Source organism: Pristis pectinata, chromosome 8, assembly GCF_009764475.1.
Source record: "Pristis pectinata isolate sPriPec2 chromosome 8, sPriPec2.1.pri, whole genome shotgun sequence".
NCBI classification, from domain to species: domain Eukaryota; kingdom Metazoa; phylum Chordata; class Chondrichthyes; order Rhinopristiformes; family Pristidae; genus Pristis; species Pristis pectinata.
The window spans coordinates 85,898,068-85,919,186 of NC_067412.1; the positions used below are offsets into that span (position 1 = coordinate 85,898,068).

The 21,119-nt window shown below is 39.7% G+C and overlaps 1 protein-coding gene across 5 annotated transcripts in view; it reads left to right on the forward strand.

The window, feature by feature from the left end:
* The window catches only part of acsl4a (acyl-CoA synthetase long chain family member 4a), a 63,922-nt gene extending 57,687 nt beyond the window's left edge, over positions 1-6,235 (forward strand). For all 5 annotated transcript variants that reach the window (XM_052020995.1, XM_052020994.1, XM_052020997.1 and 2 more), the window contains exons 15-16: positions 1,335-1,492; positions 2,070-6,235. In XM_052020995.1, coding sequence (XP_051876955.1) covers positions 1,335-1,492; positions 2,070-2,227 — 316 coding nt within the window. In that variant the 3' untranslated portion in view covers positions 2,228-6,235. The remainder of the gene's footprint in view (positions 1-1,334; positions 1,493-2,069) is intronic.
* Positions 6,236-21,119: the final 14,884 nt, after the last annotated feature.

Sequence of the window (21,119 nt, forward strand, 5' to 3'; positions counted from 1 at the left end):
AGCCTCTGGTGCTGTGAGGCACCATAGACCTGGATTCAATTAGCTGTGCCACTGCCACCCGTAAGTGTTAGATGGGGCTGAGACTTAAAGAAGGAATTCCAGGATTTGGGATCAAGGTAGTTGAAGTCACATCTGTTGAAAGTGAGTAAGTTGGGGATTTGTTACTGCTGGAGTTCATGAATCTGTGGCACACTTGCTGAGAAATGCTGACAGTTTTATGCAATCCTGGAGGCATTTCTCAACAACCAGTCTAATGATTTCCCATAAACAGTTGGAGTATAACCTAACTGCCTACAGTTTGCTTCACAATTGATGAAAATAAAAAAAACTGCAAGTGATGGAAACATGAAATAAAATTAGAAAATACTAGAAACACAGCAGGTCAGACAGTATCTGTGGAAAGAGAAGCAGAGTTAATGCTTTGGCTGAAAGACCTGAAAATGCTGTCTGGCCATCATTTTCTATGGATAGGCAACTAGTCAGCCTTTGACGTATGATTTCATTAACAAATTTTAAAGAAACGTTAACTCTTCCGCCGTAACTACCACTATGTAATGTGATTTTTACAACTTTTGTCAGGATCTTAAAAGATTTTGGTAAGTAACCACAAATTTTCTGTTGGAGCACCTTGCCTGATTGCTGGCTATGTATGAGCATTCTAAGTAGGGTGTAAAAGACTACCACATGGTCATTTGTGTCCTTGGTACCTCTGAAATGGTGCAGGTGCACCCAGAATAGGGTGCCTGGTAACACATGCAAAAATGTCATGTTTTGAGCTTCCACCACTTGCAGCATTACACAGGAGGTAGAGTTTTTACACCTGGTTGCCTATTTTTATAGTGTTAAAGGAAGCCTGCTTCCTGGTTATTCATTATCCTGAGGGATGATTCAAAGCAGATGAATTCCCATCACCAGTTAGTGGTAGAAACATTTTGAAGCCATAAAATTTTAACAATCACAGGACACAGGAGGTTGTGTTCTTGCTATTTGATAAAAATCTTGGCAAGCTTGTAAATCCCTCAATGACCACATTAGAATGTAGAATAGCACAGTGCTGGAACAGGACCTTTGGCCCACAAAGTCTATTTCGACCATGATGCCAATCAAAATTAATTTCATCTGCCTGCACGTGGTCTGTTCCCTGCCTGTGTGTGTCTAAGTGCTTGTTAACTGTTGCTATCATATTTGCTTCTATCACCTCCCCTTAGTGTGTTCCAGCCACCTACCACTCTTACAGAGAGCATAAAGGGAATGACTGTTAAATGTGCATAATAGGAAATCTATTTTCTAACACTATCATTGAACTCAAAACCGCACTTGTGCTTCCTTTACAGTGAACAATCTTATGTGATCAGTTTTGTGGTACCCAATCAGAAGAAACTGACTGCTCTCGCAGAGCAGAAACAAGTTCAGGGAACCTGGGAGGAAATTTGTAATGACAGCAAGATGGAGGCTGAGGTGCTGCGGGAGATCAAAGAAGCGTCAGCATCCAGTGAGTACAGAGGTTGCTGGGTTCACAGTCGATAGAGAAGGCTGCAGTGTTGCGTATTGTTGGCCAGTGCTTTCTGGTTTGCTTTTTAATTGGGATATCCAATCAATGTTTTATTTTAAGCAATTCCAAACAAGCGCAAATATTTGTTCCATGTGTTTGGTCATCAGTTGCTGCTCTTAAGATACAGGTGGCACAACCAATGTGACATTCACACTTTAATGGAATGCCATTGTGTGCAAAATACTTAGGATAACAGTTGTGTCAAAATTAAGATGCCCACTTTGTGGCCTTTTGGAGCATCGGGATTGCAGGTTAGAGCCCTGCCAAGAAGGTAGTAAATGGAGAATAGAGGAAGGATGCAAATACAACTGCTGATATTCCCAATTTTTCATGAGTTATTTCAAGGTGGGTAGAAGAGGTGATCAGTGGTGTGACTACCCTTGCCACAAGTGCAAGTTTATGATTGCCGGTTACAGTGTATAATTAGAAGGATAGAGACTTAAATACCCTTTGGGTAGATGTCCAGTTAAAGAACACGCACATTGACGTTGCTGATTTTTGTGCACTCTGGCAACAGGTAAACTGGAGAAGTTCGAAGTCCCCATCAAGGTGCGTTTGAGCCCAGAGCCGTGGACGCCAGAAACGGGATTGGTAACGGATGCCTTCAAGCTCAAGCGGAAGGAACTAAGGAACCACTACCTCAATGACATTGAGAGGATGTATGGAGGGAAATAACCCTTCAAACACCTGGATATTTTTCTGGTGCCTGCAGAGTAGTGTACCTATAAATTAAAAGCCAGTGAATGAGTGACTCACTTTAAACATAAATTAATGAACCAAAAGGACAATGTTCTACTTAATGGTTTTTCGCCAATGTACTCAGTCTTGCTTGAAGACAAGCAATTGGTATGTAAGGTTGTACTATGTACCTGCCTTCTGCTAGTGACGATTGTCCTTTTGCATGTAGGCTTTTGAATTTTTTTACCCCATTCTTGTGCTTGTCGTTATATAAGGACCACTGGTTATACAATATGTGCTGGGAGTGGAGGCAAGGATTGAGTTTATCATTGGTGTAAATAATCATTTTTTGTTAAAACAAAACCTCAATCATTTTCTTTTACACATTCTTAAAGAAAAAAGTTTTTTCCACTGCACCTTGATCTACTCAAGTCCCCTAGTCAGGTGATGTCACCAGGTTTTTTTTTGATGTGATGTTTGCACTATAACTATTTTGTGTTTGTATAGAACATTGCTGGAAATTTTTTTCTTTTAAAAATACAAATTGTTGCTGTCCATACCAGTCTACATTGTCTAATGCCTTGATCGGAGGCAGATATTTTTAAAATCAGGACCTTGATAAAAAATGTATTCAAAAATAGTGAACAGCTTTAGTCGTCTTTGTGAAAATTCTGGTTAAGTAGTTTACAAAACCGCAGTAACATACTCACTGACCTCCCCACTTCATCTGGCAGATTGTGCCCCAACTACTGTGGTATTTTTCTGTCCTCTTGCAGCACAACAATCCTTCTGGCCTTCAGAAAACATGGTGCTGGGTGTTTTGGGACATAGTTGTTTGAATATACATATTACATAGCTACAAACATGATGTTGAGGTGCAATGCAATCTCTGGGTTCAGTGCATTGCTTAAAGCCTAAACTTTGTTCAAAAATTTTACTTGAACCATACAATTGTTCATTTTATAAATATGCTTTGTACCAATGCATCACCAAATGATTCTTTTCGTATATATTTTTTAAAAAATGCCCTATTAGAAAATGAAAGGATTAGCAGAATTTGGCTAGCTGATGGGAGCCAGTAGGCATTGAGAAAACTGCATAGAAAAGTTTGTCTCCCTCCCCTTTTGCATATGTGCCCTGCTCCCCCCTTCTTGCACACCCCACTTTCCCATCTTCAGTTCCCACTTGAGGCCACAACAGGTATGCAGGTCAGCAACTGACACCCATGGAGCATTATCCAAGAACGAGTCAACCCTTTTAGAAGAGAGAAAATGCCCCTCTAAAGTAATTAACCATTTCATGACCAAGTGTGGTTATCCTTGCTATTGTCAATGTAGTAACACAAGAGAGACACTTGTGAAAATAAATCTTCACTCTTGTATCTTTAGCCCTGAAATGACTTCGGCAGCTGAGTACTTCCATTGTCCTACTGTACTGTGAATTTTACCCAACTTGTTCCCGTCCATGTGGGACCTACAAATGAGGATTCCTGCTCCCCTCTCCTTCCAAGCAAATGTACACTATTTGCAATTCATTAGCAGGAGCACTGTAGTAGCTCTATAGCCAGGAATGCTTGGTAATTCCAGGGAGTGCAAATCTGCACAACTACCATTTGGTTTTCCAGTGATAGATTTGCAAAGAAGGATATGGAAAAGGGGAAAGCCCTCTTGCAAAATGGTCTATTAGTTTTATCAGTTCAATAAGTTTTATGTTTTACAAATGTTTTCCTTTCTTACTTTGCACAGCATTTCTGAAATAATACTGCCAGTATCTGGTCTTGTGGCTGACATCCCTGTATATATTATTCTGTTTCAATGTTAAAGCCAATTCACCAGCCGCAGGTTTTCACTGAGGCTATGCCAGAGACAATTCATGCCAAAAGTGAAGCATTTGGCATCCGTCTAATGAGCCACATTTGTGAACAGCATTTGTAAGATTTTAGCCACTAATTCCAATTGAGTCCACTATAAACTCCGCCCAGGCTTTGTCCACTGAGTATCACAGTTTGCTTCATCAGTAAATGTAGCCCTCCTCTACCACACCAACCCCCACCCCCCCCCCCCCCCAACCACCTTAAGAATATTATAAGGAGTAGCTGATGTGAAATGTTTAATGAAAGTTTAAATGTTGGACATTTATAATCGCACATTGGAATGAAACAGGTCAGGGACTAGTATAAACAACATGATTTCAATGTTTTTATATATATCCAGGTATAAAATATTTGAGGATGTATCTTTCTGAAAGCTGGTTCTTTAGAGCAGCATTCTGAACATCCATATACACAGTCTACTTAAAGTGTTTGTGGTGAATCACTTGCTGTAAACTGCTGTACATTGTGAATAGTCCTTTATTTAATGTTTGTAAATGGGAGGACGAGTTAGACATTTTATTGTGATATTGTAGTGAATGTTTTGAGGTTTCTGGTTTTACACTGCTCATTGTGTTGCATTTCTGAACTGGTTGTTATGTTGCACAAGTATCTTTGGGTTGAGAAACACAACTCAGTTTTTTTTTGAATGTTGTCCAATGATCCCTACTGGAATTGATGTACCAGGCAAGGACAGCCTTGATATTTTTCCCAGCTATTATATTGACTATCGATATAGAGAGTGTGTTGACATTATAGTGACATCACACCTCCGCTTTCATCACTGCTTCTGGAAAACAATCAAGAGGCCAAAGATGATGTAAAGTTGAGCGATGTCCTCAAATGTGCCTCAGGCTGTGATCCATGAAGCCATCTGACATCTAAAAACCCATGTTTCCAAACAAGGACATCTTTTTTTCAGGTTGGTTTTTAGCACTATATTTTCCAGTGAACAATTTCCAAATATTTGAGGATGAAATGCCATTGTTTCATTATCTGTTTTTTAGAAAAAAGATTGTTGCTACAGATGGTGTAGGCCATGATTTCAAATACTGAATACTGCCATCTCCAATTATGGACTGTACTTTAACAATCTTTGCTCTGAATCAGCACCAATTCATCAGTGATTTTTTAGTGGAGTGATTTTCATCCATCAGTTTCTTTTGACAGCAATTTTTTTTTGGAAACCTATTTAAGAAAGATTTGTCCTTTTTATATAACACCCCTTTTGCTCTAAATATTACAGAACTCACTCAGTCTCATGCTTATTGCCCCCCCTCTTTCCCAAGTTATAGCCAGTCAGCCAGGATTGGGAGGGATTGTGAGGAGGGAGGGGTTTATGTTTCTTGGAGAATCCCCTGCAGGAAGCAACTGGTTGAATCGCAATAAGCAAATGGGGTTTGACTGTTTTGGACCACAACATCTAATTATCCACTTGGAAAATAAGTTGCAGAGGGGCATCTGGTGTTTGCAATGAGATGTAATCGACGAGAGGGGTAAGCACAATGATGCAGCAGTTAGTACTGCTTACTTGCAGCTTCAGCAAACCAGGTTCAAACCTGCCCTTGTATGCTGCCTGTGTGGAGTTGACATATTCTCCCTGTGACCCCCTGCATCCAAAAGATTACTGGTTTTTGGCTCCTGTAAATTACCCCAGTGTAAGTAGCTGGTAGAAGAAGTAGAGGCAAATTGACAGGTGTCTGAGAAAATGGGTTACAGGGAAATAAGTTGATGGGTTAAACATGTAGGTCGTGAGAAACATGAAAATAGGTTGCCAGAGATTTGGTGAATCAGAAGTAACCTTTATTTCATTTGTAATATACTCAAGGACAAAATCTTGCCATGTGTTGAAATATTTCATCACTGTTTAGGCAATTTTGCTAGTGAAGTACAGTCATTTTTTGGCATGCTTTAAAACTCTATATTGGTATTTTAATGTCTTTGTTGCATTTTTGTAAAATAGCAAATATATAAATCTGTATTTATTATCATCAAACATTTTGATTGCTGATGGCCACTTCTCTTAATTTGACAGTTATATGGCAGCCGGTTGTGTAAACTGTTCCTGTGGAGTTGAAGGGTGAACCTTCTCCACCCCATGGATCTGTGTAAATAAAACCAGTTTCTTAGCACAATTGCTGATAGTTGCTGTCTTCATTTTATACAGAGGTCCCTCTTGAAGCACTCATCATGGAATGAGTTGCTTTATTTGCTGCAGAATGGGCCTTGGATTGAAGGTATCTCCAAGATGCACAGGCTGGAGGATACCAGCTACATTGCTGGGGCTGCATTCTTAGCAACATTAAACAAATCAATTGGATTAAGCATCACTGAACTGGTGAGAGACTAAATAACCCACAGCTACTGCATCTGGGTTGTAAGAATGTGTGAATTTGAGATTGGAAAAGGATTGAGATTTTGGTTCCTGGGATGTTGACAATTTAGGTACAAATGTGTTTATTGCCCATTCTTAATTGTCCTTGACATATATTGTTAACTACTGGATGACTTGCAGTTTCAGAAAAATTCAACCACAGAATGTCAACAGTACAAGGTCACTGAAGGGGATGGATTAAAAAGAAGCCACAGTGCAGCCTCTATTTATCACACCTCATAATGGCCATGTATGTACTGCAAGTGTTATTGTTGACATGTTGGGTTTTCCAGCTTTAACTTTTGTAAAACTAATAAAATCAAATGGAAACTAATGGATAAGATCATACATGAAGATTGGCACAGTGCTAAAGGTTAGGGGTTGCCTTGCACCCATGTGTCCAGGTGTCTTCAGAAATGGAGAAAATTGATTTAAAAGGTACTAATTGCTTCATTTTACTGGGCTTGTATACTGCTAAAGCACCTGACACTGGTTGCAAGATGTTGATGCAGATTTTTAAAGTCAATTTAGTCTCCTATGTGATTTTGAGCTTTATTCTTGGATATTCCAATATAATTTGATCATTCTATCTTCCTGTTCAAAATTCTTGTCCTTTTATCTGTTTTCTCTACACAGGCACACATATAATCCTAACTCTGGTTCCAGTGCCTTTCCTAATTTGGGATCACTGCATTTGACCAATTTGTACTAGATTTATTAGTCCAAATCATTGATCTATAGTTGTAAGAAAAAGCCTGTTGCAATCATAACATTGTCTTTTTTTTAAGCACTTGTATTTACTTTTCCATGCATGCAGGCCTAGCTCTTTCAAAAGATAGCTGCAGTGTTTCTGTGGATTATTCATTGTAAGATTTTCCCCTTTTGAATCTCGATTAATTGCTGCTAAGTTATTATTGTAGACCATGCATTTATAACTATCTTCACGCACGTTTCAGTCACAAACCAGTTTTGGTCGTTGGTAATTCAGTTAATGATTCTTTGCTGAATGATTCTGATGTGCAATGTAACAAGGCTATGCATCTACAATAGTTGATGATTAGGTTGTCATGCAGTCAAAATGTCTAGAATGTTCTTATAACTAAGTGAATAAATGAAGACCTGCCTGATATTTCTCCCTACATCTTTATGTATATTTTTTTTTAATTACTCTTGTGAATAAAATAGCTGTATTTTTGCAAAAGTCAAATATATTTGTAAGGATGACATCTTGAGTTACAATAACTTTCTGCTTTGCTATTGTTCAATTCTATAAATGTAACTATTATTTTCATCTCACTGATCGTCCAAATAGTCAAGAATTAACATAACTGAATCTAAGGCAAGACAATTCTACTGACCTGATCCTTCTAGTCTTGGTGTGTTTGCTCCATGAACTGTTTAGATATCTGTGGAGTCCCATTTCCACTAACCCTGACCCTTCATTGTTTTCCTTCCAAAAGTTGTACTTGTATAATTGAGTAGAGCAGAATGAGTGAGAATCTTATTTGTTGAAGCAGCTAATGCCAATGCTGAGCTGACAGCCGAGGGATCCCGTTCCCAGCTGCTCTAGTTGTGTATTTAATAGGTTGGGGGTAATTGTGTTTGGTTATCTTGGAACCTACTCTAAAACAAAAAGTTTGGTTGCCAAAAACCAGTAGCAATACGCTGTTATCGCATGCACTACCGGGAAGGATCTTAAAACCAACTAAATTTGTGTTTTAATTACATTTTATTGAATATCCACATAGCAGTAAAGCAATATACCAGAGTCAATGTAATAATTTTCTTTATGCACTTCTTTTCTGATAAGACAATCTTAGTACATTGCTATAGTATTGGCTGCCTTCCAAAATTACCCAAAGCTGATCCATCAAAAATTCCCAAAGCATAAGCTTATTCAATTGTACTGGAGTGGAGAAAAGTTGTAGCAAACTGGCTGAATAGCCAATCATGTTGGAAAAATTCTCAAAACAAACCAGGAGGTAAAAATCACACGTTAATATTCTAATGTGAATATAGTTTGGGACATACAAACAATATAAAGGTAGAGACTAAAATGTCAAATGTAAAATGAATTAACTAAAATAATTTGGAATTACCATGCCCAATTTTTTTTTAAGGGCCAAAGCATTAGATAAGTTGAGCTGATTTGGCATGGAATTTGAAATCTCATTCAGCAAAGTGGAATTTTCATGAAATTTTACTGAGCATAGTTCACGAATACCTGGAGCTCTTGTCACAGAACTAATTTCTTAAATTCTCATAACTTCAAAGGTTGGCATTGCCACCTCCACCATCAACAACCTGTGTGTCACTACTGACTAGAAACCACAGTAAATTAATCATATGTATACTGTATCAAAGCCTTTCCTCCAGCATCAGTTCATGGCAAAGGTCTGATGGAGTACTCTTGGTGCCTGGAAGAGTTTAGCACTGGCACCTTCAAGAAGCTTAAAGTCATTCAGCACAGGGAGCCTGGTTCAAGGAGGCAACTTAGGACAATTCCTCAAAGGCAATCTAGATGAAGGATCTTGGAGCAAAACATCAACTGTCCGATTTCCCTCTGCAGATCCTGCCCAACTTGCTGAGTTCCTCCAGCACTTTTTTTTGCTCCAGATTCCAGCAGCTGCAGTCTTTTTTCTCCGTAAAAGTCCAAGTGGCCTGTTGAATCTCTGCCAGCTCTCAGAATAATCACCTCAACCAATTTATTTCCCTGTAACCTATTCTAATGTGCATGACTATTAACACCCCTCTTCCCCAATGATTCTCCCAACACTAGGGGTAATTTCTACTGTAGCCAATTAACCTAACCAGAATTTCTTTGGGATGTGGGAAGAAACTGGAGAACCTCATAGAGCAGAGAAACGGTCCCTTTGGCCCAGTGTGTCCATCCTGACCATCTCATCCCCATCCGTACTAATTCCATCAACTAGCATTTGGTCCATCAACTTCTATGATTCAAATGCTTGTCTGGATATTTTTTTTAAATGTTGTGAGTTTCTGCCTCCACCAACCCTTCACACGCTGAGTGTCAGATTCTAACCAACTGGGTGAAAAATTTCTTCCTTGGATCTCCTTTAAACCTCTTGCCCCTTATACCTAAACCTATGCCCTCCAATTTTAGACGTCTATGTTATGGGGAAAAGTTTCCTATCATTTATCCTATCAAGTGCAATACTGGATCTTCTCTTGGGGAGCAAGGCAGGGCAAGTAACGGAAGTGGCAGTCAGGGAGCACTTTGACTCTGGTGACCATAATTCTATTAGTTTTAAGATAGTGATGGAAAAGGATAGGATCTACAGGTTAGGGTCCTAAACTGGAGCAGGGCTAATTTTGGGGGAATTAAGCAGAATCTAGCAGAGGTCAACTGGGTGCGCCTGTTTGAAGGGAAAGGAACAAATAGCAAATAGGAGGCTTTTAAGAGTGTGATATGAAGAGTCCAGGAGCAGCATGTTCCTGTTAGGGTGCCGGGTAAACCTGGCAAGTTCAGGGAACCTTTCCTGACGAGAGACTGAGGCTCTGGTCAGGAAAAAAGAAGGAAACATTCATTGGGTTTAGGAGGTTGGGGCAAGTGAATCAATTGATGACTATATAAAAAAAAATACTCAAGAGGGAAATCGAGGGGGCAAAGAGTATGAGATGAACCTGGCAGGTACGGTTAAGCGAAATCCCAAGAGGTTCTATAGCTATATTAAGAGTAAAAGGGTGGCGAGGGAGAGAGTAGGTCTCCTTAGAGATCAGCAGGGCTACCTATGTCTTGAGCTGCAGGAGATGGGTGGGATTTTTAATGACTATTTTTCCTCCATGTTTACTGAGGAGGAAGTCATGGTTGCTCAAGAGTTAAGTGAAAGAAGTGGAGATGTTCTGGAGAACATTCATTTTACCAGAGAGGAGGTATTTGCAGCCTTACAGCACATTTAGGTGGATAAACCCCCAGGGCCTGTCCAAGTGCATCCTCGGACTTTGTGGGAGACTAGAGAAGAAATTGCGGAGGCCCTTGCAGAGATATTTGCTTTATCGTTTGTCACTGGTGAAGTTCCGGAAGACTGGAAGGTGACTAATGTTATTCCATTGTTTAAGAAGGGTAGCAAGGTCAAGCCAGGGAACTTCAGGCTGGTCAGCCTGACGTCAGTGGTGGGAAAGTTACTGGAAGGAATTGAGGAACAGGATCTACCAGCATTTGGATAGATCGTCTGATTAGGAGGAGTCAACACGGCTTTGTGTGTGGGAAGTTGTGCTTGATGAGCCTTTTGGAGTTTTTTGCAGAGGTAACCAAAAAAGTAGATGATGGTAGGGCAGTGAATGTTGACTATTTGGACTTTCACAAGGCCATCGACAAGGTTCCACATGGCAGGCTGGTCTGGACGGTTAGGTCCCATGGAATCCAGGGAGAGCTAGTTAGGAGGATTTGAAATCGGTTTGGAGGCAGGAAGCAGAGGGCGGTGGTTGAAAGTCTCTCGGAAATGGACACTGGTGACGTGGTGTGCCGCTGGGGTTGGGACCCTTGTTATTTGTTATTTATATAAATGATTTGGATGCAAATGCACAAGGCTTGATCAGTAAGTTTGCAGATTACACAAAATTAGGAGGTGCTGTTGATAGTGAAGAAGATTATCGTAGATACAGAGAGATCTTGATCAGTTAAGGAAGTGGGCCGAGGAGTGACAAATGGATTTCAATACAGATAAGTGTGAGGTGATGCATTTTGGAAAGTCAAACCAGTGTAGGACTTGTACTGTGAATGGTAGGGCACTAGGGAATGTAATGGAACAGAGGGACCTAGGAGTACAAATGCATAGTTTGTTGAAAGCAGCGTCATAAGTAAAAAAAAAGTGGTGAAAAAAAACATTTAGCACGCTGGCCTTCATCAGTCAGGACCTTGAGTATAGGAGTTGGGACATTATTTTGCAGTTGTATAAGTTGTTGGTGAGGCTGCACTTAGAGTACTGTGTACAGTTTTGGTCACCCTGTTATAGAAACGATGTGGTTAAACTGGAAAGAGTGTAGAAAAGATTCACGAGGATGTTGCCAGGACTAGAGGGCCCGAGTTATAATGAGAGATTGGCCAGGCTGAGTCTTTATTCCTTGGAACGTAGGAGAATGAGGGGCAACCTTATAGAAATGTTTAAAATTATGAGAGGTGGACAGTAACAGTCTTTTCCCGGGGTAGGGGAGTCCAAAACTAGGGGGCATAGATTTAGGGTGAGGGGGGAAAGACTTAAAAGGGACTTTAGGGGCAACTTTTTCAGACACAGGGTGGTGAGTATGTGGAACAAGCTGCCAGAGGAAGTGGTTGAGGCAGGTACAATAGTGTCATTTAAGAAGCACTTGGATAGGTACATGGAAGGGAGGATCTTAGAGGGATATGGGTTGAATGCAGGAAATTGGGACTAGCTGGGTGGGCACCATGGTTGGCATGGACTCCTTGGGCTGAAGAGCCTATATCTGTGCCGTATTGCTCTGACTAATGCCTCCCTATAATTTTGTATACCTTAATCAGGTTCCTCTTCAGCCTCCTCTTTATTAGTCACATGTACATTGAAACACACAGTGAAATACATCTTTTGCATAGCGTTCTGGGGGCAGCCCGCAAGTGTCATCACTCTTCCGGCGCCAACATAACATGCCCACAACTTCCTAACCTGTATGTCTTTGGAATGTGGGAGGAAACTGGAGCACCTGGAGGAAACCCACGTAACCACAGGGAGACTGTACAAACTCCTTACACACAGCAGCCAGAATTATCAGAAAATATAATGTAAATTCTCTAATTTCAAGGATAATCTCAGAACAGAAAATGCCAGAAATATTCATCAGTTCAGAAAATACTTGCGGAGAGAGAAACACAGTTGGCAGATGAAATGTAATGGACCTGAAATGCTAATCCTGTTTCTCTCTCCACAGACAGCACCTGGCCAGCTGAGTATTTTGAAGATCTACGGATTTTTCTAACATCAAAAGGCCCTGAACTCTATCTTGACAAAAATCTTTTCAAAGGATTGTCATTTAACCATATGTTAAGCTTAATTCAGGAGCAAAAATAGATTTTGGCTGATGAATAGCTCCTATCATTCCAGGTAGAAGTGCTATTTTAAATGTGTGACACAGCCAAGGAGACACAGCTAATTATACTTTTCCTTAAATATGCTTACAACAGTGATTCTCACCTAAAACGCAACTCATGCTTTCTCCTAGATTTGAATGGTCTCTCAAATCCAATTTGTGATGGAAGGACAGCACGGTGTCACCGCAGGTAGTGTGCTGTCTAATTGCTCCAGCAGTCAAGGTTCGGTTGTGATCTCTGGTGCTGTTTGCACATCCTCCCTCTGCTGTCTGTATGATTCTCCCCATGATTACGTGGGTTTCCTCCGGGTGGTCTGGTTTCCTCCCACATTCCAAAGACGTACGGGTTAGGAAGTTGTGAGCATGTTATGTTGCCGCCGGAAGCGTGGCGACACTTGCAGGCTGCCCCCAGAACACCATGCAAAAGATGCATTTCACTGTGTGTTTCGATGTACATGTGACTAATAAAGATATTAAAAGATGAGGCTGAAGAGGAACCTGATTAAGGTTTACAAAATTATAGGGAGGCATTAGACATAGAGCAATACAGCACAGATACAGGTCCTTCAGCCTAAGGAGTCCATGCCAACCACGGTGCCTACCCAGCTAGTCCCAATTTCCTGCATTCGACCCATATCCCTCTAAGACCCTCCCCTCCATGTACCTATCCCCCCTGGGTTTCTGCCAGAGTGTACAAGTCCAAGGGTCCCTGAAGGTGGCAATGCAGATGGATAGGGTGGTGAAGAAGTCGTATGAGATACCTGCCTTCATTAGCGAGGGCATAGAATATTCAAACAGGAAGTTTATGGTGCAACTTCCAGTGACACAGCTAGTAGAGGTTCTGCTTCACATCTCCAGCAAACCAGGTTCAATCCAAACCTCTGGTGCTGTCTGTGTGGAATTTGCACATTCTTGTATGAGTTGGTAGGTTAATTGACTACTGTAAATTGTCCCTAGTGGGTAGGTGAGTGGTAGGTGTGCTGTACAGTTCTTTGACTCTAATGCACCTAGCTTGAAATCCCTGGATCATGGCCACTCAAAATGTAGAAGGAGCATTCGGAGCGGCACTGAGAAGCTCAAGCAAATTCTTTGGGAGTACACAGAAGCCCACCGTAAATGGGTGAAGGAGTCCACCATATCCCAGCTCTGGCAGAGACTGAATATCTTGCACTGACCTCTTCAGTCACCTCAGAACCCACAGAAGCAGCTGGAAGAAAGTCATCCTTGAGCCTGGGATTGCTAAAGAAGAAGAGGTTTGTGAAGCTGTTAGATAATAGATGACTCATATTTAAAATTATCTTTGTTTAAATGTGCCATGACAGACCCATATATGATATACAACTGTACTTGTCAAAGAAATCCTGTTTGAAACAAAGAGCTCCCTTATCAGTTCATCCGTACAGAACAAAACAAACAATGACTGAACTGTAAGACTGTGAGAAAAAAATGAAATGCAGTAAAAACCAAATCTATCAGCATCTAAATTCAAGGCCTGGTTACAAACAAACCATTTGCCTCTACTTCTCATGCTGTTTGCATAGAATAAATGCTGAAAAATAAGTAGATCAGAGTCCTGACATACTCTGCACTCTTGTATTGAGAGCCTACTTTTTGATGCCTCTTGGATTTAGAGACCTTTGTTGGCTCTCAGCTTCAAATTAAGTCAGGAGCCAAGTACAACCCCTACCACCACCAGCCGCCCCTTCCCTCTCCACCATTCACTTTCAGCTCTGGTATTCCCAGGGCTCACCTCCATCTTGTCTTCGTCTGGAGCAATAACATCATTTAGTGCAAACAGAGAAAAGCAGTGAATGGAAGTCCCAGGCCCCAGCTAAATTCTCAGAACTTATTCATAAAACCTACTGAAACTTACCTCACTGGAGCAGTCCAGTCACACTTGCACCTACTCTTTGAATTAACTGCTCTGCCCTGCTCTTTCCCCATAGCTCTGCAATTCTTGTTTTCTTTTTCAAGAATATTTCCAGTTAACCCTTGAAAGATACTGTTGAATCTGCTTCTATCACCCTCTCAGGCAGCATAGTCCAGATCAAACGCAGGAAAAATTCCTACCCTCTCGTTGTCCTTTTGGGAGTTTTCTTAATTCTGTAAAATTTCCATTATGAAGACAAAAATTCTCAAAGCCCCTAAGTGGCCTTTGCTGAGGTTTTGATAGCAGCCTTCACAGTGGGATTCTGTTTCCCTTTCAGGCCAGTTATAGTGATAGTGTTAGCATTGTAAACTTCACTTGGACAGTTTCCACACTGAAATAACTAGAAGATGGCTGAACTACTGCTGCACACAACCAGGTTAGGGGTATTATGCAACCATGGTTCAATGAGGAGTGCAGAAGGGCAGGCCAGGAAAGGTCATTGTCCTGAAACATTAACTCTTTTACTCTCACAATCATCAAATAGAAACAGTAATATATTGGCAAATATAGGTAGGCCTTTACAGTGGGACATCATTAAAAAAGGTAACAAGATAAAATTAAAATTGAACTATTTTCAATGACGTGAAATTGTGATTTTTTTTTTACTGCTTTTTTAAAAAAAAATCCATAGTATACATTTCAATATTTCTTTCACAGAATAGAAGAACTCATATTAAAAGATCTAGTAGTACTGGGTTATTTATGGTCCACTGGCCTCTTAACATCATTGTAAATTTCAGGAGTTAATCGTGATGTTCATGCCAACCTCTCTGGGAAACATGTTCAGTGTTCATTGCTGTGTCTGGGTGTTACACTGGAATGGACTGTGGGATAAAATACAAATGAGATCAGGTTGCCTGAACTGATCGAAGGCAACCTGGATATTATCTGCAAACTATGGTTACAGAATAGAACGAGGTCTGGACTAATCACTCGGAACGTAAATATGGATCCTATCATGGAAATTTCGGAAGTTGAATTCAGTTCTTCAGTTTGGAAATCAAAGAATATACCATAGTAGAAGTAAACATGAAGTTGAAATATAACAAAACTGCTTCACTAATTTCCTTTATGTAAGGAAACCTGATGCTCTCACCTTGTTTGATCTATCAGTAATTCCAATATCAAAACAAGACGATTGGCTCTTGGAAAGCCCCAGTGAACAATCTATCCATCTGCTCAGTCTATTAATCTACTTAGTTTTTAGAAAGGCAACAAATGTTATCCTTGCTTGTAGCAACCTCACCTTAGGAATGATCAAAACCTCTCGAACTACACACATATTTAATTGCATGGAGTGTGTATGCTTTTCCTTTTACCTAGTTCTCCCTCATCAATGTGGATTGACTAGGTGTGAAGGATAGTTTCCGGTTATGTAGCACTGTGGGTTAAAACAATGCCCTTTCATCTTTGGAATGTATTTGCCAATCTACACCAGAATTATGAGAAGCTTATAAAGATCCTAAATAAAATCGGGTTTAAGGAGCATGAATGAAGCCATTTTGTCAGAATTGTGGACTAGCATTTTCTGTAATTTGACACTAAATCTCTTAAATTGATTAAAGGAGCCTCAAAGAAGATCACTGCTGAGAAACAAACATTTCACACCACTGCAATTCTAAAGCTGACATTAAGGCTTTTTGTTGGGTCAGAGCAGAGTTATGATAAGCATCTAACTGAGTTAAATGTTAATGTTAATCCACAATCTGATTAACAGAAAATATGTTCCTTTGATTAAAATTTTTAAAAAGCAATTATTGGAAGATAAGAATCTTAACATGATAAAGGTATAATCTACAAATTCTCATTAAATTTCTTATATGTATGATTTTGAGAATAATTCCTCTTTGCTAAATTCTCAGAACTATTTTACCCTACAATGGAATTGTACACTTCAGTATAGTCAATAGTTTTCTTGACATTTCATAAATTTTAGCAAAACCAACAATCTGTTGAGGCCATCACACTATAAAAACAATTATTTGTAATGTTTCAATTCTCAAGTTTTAAATTTGGCAGAGAATGTACTGTCAATAATTCATTGACTTTACACCTACAGCACCAGATAACATTAAATTTTTAATAGCCAAAGGAATTTCATTCCCAGCCGTAACTACAGTAATGTGTTAGTTAATAATTAATTGTTTGAGAACTGGAGAAAGATTGATGCAAAGACATTATCAGATTAGACGTAAAAATCTGCAAATTAGGTAACAAAAGGAAACTGAATCCTGTTGTGAGATTAATTTTCATTTCAAAGAGTACAAGAAACAGAAATCATTTGGGAGTTTGTGAGGAAACCTGCTGGAGCACCGCCCTTTTGAAATTAGGACATTTCTATTGTAACAAATATATCTCATTTATTATTTATAATACAAATGTATTTGCCTCCCTTATAATTTCAGATAATATAAATGATAAACCATGAAAGACATTTATGTCTTGGCAGATTTGCATTGTTTTACATATTTTATTCTGCTGCCTTTAGTTTTCTTTTAGAAGCATGTGTTTGTTCATATTGCTGTCTTTCTGTGTTTAAATTCTTTACTTGTTCAAGGACTTTGATATTTTAAAATTTTTTTTTAAATTTTATTTACAGCGTGGTAACAGGCCCTTCCGGCCCAATGAGTCTGAGCCGCCCATTTTAAACCCAATTAACCTACCTGTACATCTTTGCAATGTGAGAGGAAACTGGAGCACCCGGAGGAAACCCACGCAGACACGGGAGAATGTACAAACTTCTTACAGACAGCAACGGGAATTGAACCCCAATCGCTGGCTCTGTAATTCTGGGTACTTGCATGAAAACTAATGATTTTTTTTGGACAAATGTATAGTAAAATTAAATGCATCTTGTAAAAAAAACTGAAAGGTTAATCCTTGAATGCCAGGATTAACATTCTGACAAAACATTCATTAATCTGGCAAAACGGGTATTTCCAACTAATAGCAGGTGCTGGATTGGATCTGTCAAATTTGCAGATCAAAGGGCTATTGTAGTCTTTGTAAAAACAGACCTATTTAAACAGTACCTCCAGTAGCCCCAGTGTGAGAAACTACCAGTTTAACAGTAGTATCTAATAGAACCGTAGAACAATACAGGCCCTTCGGCCCACCATGTTGTGCCAAAAATGAAAATAGCAACAGTATCTGTGCTTCAGATTAATTCATGGCTGGCCACACTCACTTTGAACGCAGACCCATCCCACTGATTAACACTTGTGAAAATGATCTGTATGCTCACAATGATAACTTTTTAGCCACTGGGATTTCTATTGCAAAAATCTATGATGCTTAAAACATTCCAAATCAAAAGGTTTAATAAAAGATGTTCTTAAACAAGTGAGGTGATTAAAGGAACATCTTCAAGGCCAAGAAAGTACTAATATTACTAAATTAAGTGCATAATTGAACAGATATGAATCAGCCCACCATCTATTGCTTTGATGTGGTATAAATTTCATTTCCCACATAAACTATCCCAGCCACCACCATTCTATTGTATGAGCCCCTTTCTCTGGCATATGCAACCACTTTATATAATCTCATGTTTCCTAGGCTACACATATAAACAGTCATGCAAAAAGAGAAGATTGTCTTCTGCCACCATCCGTCACATTTACATTATGTTGTACTTCTTTCAACTCAGGGAAGTCAGGAGAATTCCCAAATATGTCCATTTTAAACAACACCTTATGGGTGGGACCTGACACTGGGAATTTGAAATGAAAAAAGCCTGCTGGAAATACTTAGCAGGTCAGGCAAGATCTGTGGAAAGAGAGGGAAACGTGAGCTAACATTTCAAATAAATGATCTCTCACCTTTACTTTTACTTAAGCATCTAAAGGCACAATCTTGTCCTTTTGCATGAACATTGATCTCTTTATTTCTTCATAATAAGTCTTACTAAGCTCAGGAAACTTATTTTTACAACAGAAAAGGGAAGAAAAAATTTGGCTTTGATCTTTTGAGCTAAACATGTGCAAGAGGAAGAAAATGCTAAAGGAAGATGTGATGGGTTGTTCAGTGGATGTACCAGAAGGGCAAGATACACTTAGAAGGATAAGCGACAACTGTGTTCAGTTCTGGGTGCCACTCTTTAGGAAAGACATGAAGGCTTTGGAAAAGATTGTGAAGGGATTTACAAAAATGATTCTAGATATAAACTTTAATTGTGGGGGTAGACTGGAGAGGTCAGCGTTGTTTTCCTTAGAACCGAGGAGGTGGTGAGGAAATCTTATAGAGGTGATTATAACTATGAAAGCTAAAGGCAGAGTAGATAGAAATTGCTTCCCTTGGCAGAGGTATTAAAAACTAAGGGAATTAGAATGAAGTTGATTCACAAAAAGAACCAGAAATGACATGAAGAACAGCTTCTTTTAGCAGCAAGTGGTTAGGGTCTGGAAGGCACTGTTGGGGGTAGGGAGAAAGGCAGATGGTGTTCAAAAGAAAACTGGATGAAACAAAATAATTTGCATTCCTATGGAAAGAGGCCAGGGGAGTGGCACTATTTAGAGCTGTCACTGTTTCGACTGGCTGAATGAAGTCCTTTCTGTGCGTCTGTGAAGGATGTTGACTTCTGGTTTGCAGAATCATAAATCATTTAAATTTATAGCACAGGAAGAGATGATTCAGCCCATCATATCCACACCAGTGAAAAAGAATTTAGACCAATCCCACTCTCCAACTCTCAGTCAGGAGGCCTGATGGAGTATGGTACATCAAGTGCTCATCAGGTATTTTAAATATGATGACAATTCCTGCTTTGGCAGAGTTCTGCGCATCTACCATTATCTGGATGAAAAAATATTACAACCACTCCCCTTTTAACTTATATCTAACTTGACCTCTCTGCCAACGGAAATAGGTCCTTCCCATTCCCCCTTACCTAGGATTCTCATAATTTTGAGAATGTCGATGAAATCTCCCCTCAAACTCCCTTTATTTTATAGAAAACAATCCTAGCCTAGCCAATCCTTCCTCATCACCCAATGCCTTCATCCCTGGCAACATCCTTGTAAATCTTTGAATCCTCACAGTCACATCTGCACAGCAGATTCCAGAGAAATAAATTCACACATACATTTTAAGTATCATTCAAGAAATCAAATTTATTGCCATATACACAAGTATATGTATGCACAGGTGAAATGAAATACTTACTTGCAGCAGCATTACAGGCACGTGTATAAACAGCACTCACAAGAAAAATATAAATGAAGCATAAATTATACACAACTTTTACAAGAAAGAACACAATTAGAACCCAAAAAGTCCATTTTAGTGCAAAGTGATCATATTGTTACTAAGCTGTAGTGATTAGGGTTTTGCCGGTTGGTTCAAGAACCGAATAGTTGAAGGGAAGTAGCTGTTCTTGAACCTGGTGGTGTGGGACTTCAGGCTCCTGTAAGAATTAAGAATGAGACCAATCTTAATATGTCCAATTATAGTTTAACTATAACTGTTTAAATACAATATTCTTAAGTAAGGTGCATGAAGTACAAAAAAAATGAAGTATCATGTTTATTTGTATCTACTCACGATAGCACATCGGAGACAACCACCCCTCCTGCTTTCCAAATGCTTGGGCCCTCTCTGTGCCTTGGGGGCCCTTTCTGTTTGTGAATCCAAACATTAATAGTGGAAGCTGAAACGTGCCCTAGACTCAAGAGTTCACCTGAAGCCGGTAATTTTTGTAGATTCCCAGGAAACAACAAGGCTGAGTGGGAGCTCAAGCAAACAGCTGGCCAGAGGCCAAAACAATGGTGCAGGAAACAAGCAAGTTTCAGAGTGAATTTAAAGTTAACTGTAGTCACTCGCACCAATGAGCTTAGCAGCAGCATTATTAGGACAAAGCAAGAAAATATAGTAATGCAGCAGTCATGATAAATCAATGATACAGGAATATAACTTAAGGATCAAGCAGCATGTACGAATTTTAATATATAATGAATACATGATAATAGCGATTGAAGGAAAAGAAACAAATTTGAAGCATTTCATTGATGTGTAAATCCATGTTTACACATCACTGGTACATCATCCATCATTTCTTGAGCAAAAAACAAACTGCTGGAGGAACTCAGCAGGTCAGGCAGCATCTGTGAAGGGGTTGTTTTGGGTCATCCTGATACAGTGTCTCAATCCAAAATGTTGACTTTTTAAAAAAATTTACAGCATGGTAACAGGCCCTTCCGCCCATTTTAAATCCCAAATTAACTTACCCGTATGTCTTTAGAATGTGGGAGGAAACCGGAGCACCCGGCAGAAATCCACGCAGTCACGGGAGAATGTACAAACCCCTTACAGACAGCGACGGGAATCGAACCCTGATTGCTGGCGCTGTAATAGCGTCGCGCTAACCGCTACACTACCATGCCTCCATCGATGCTGCCTGACCTACTAACTATCTCCAGCAGTTTTTTTTTTGCACCAGGTTACAGCATGTGCAGTGTCACGTGTGTCCATTAATGGTCAGTGGTTAATGGATGCTCAAGAGAACCTGAAGTGTATCTACACTCCAGTGAAGGTTGTTTTGGTTAGAAATAACAATATGCTTTCAAGTATTTCAATGAAATTTGGAATTATGCCAGACTGAACAGTTTGGCTGTCTTACCAATCCTGTTCTCAATGCCTTTGTACAAACAGTGCT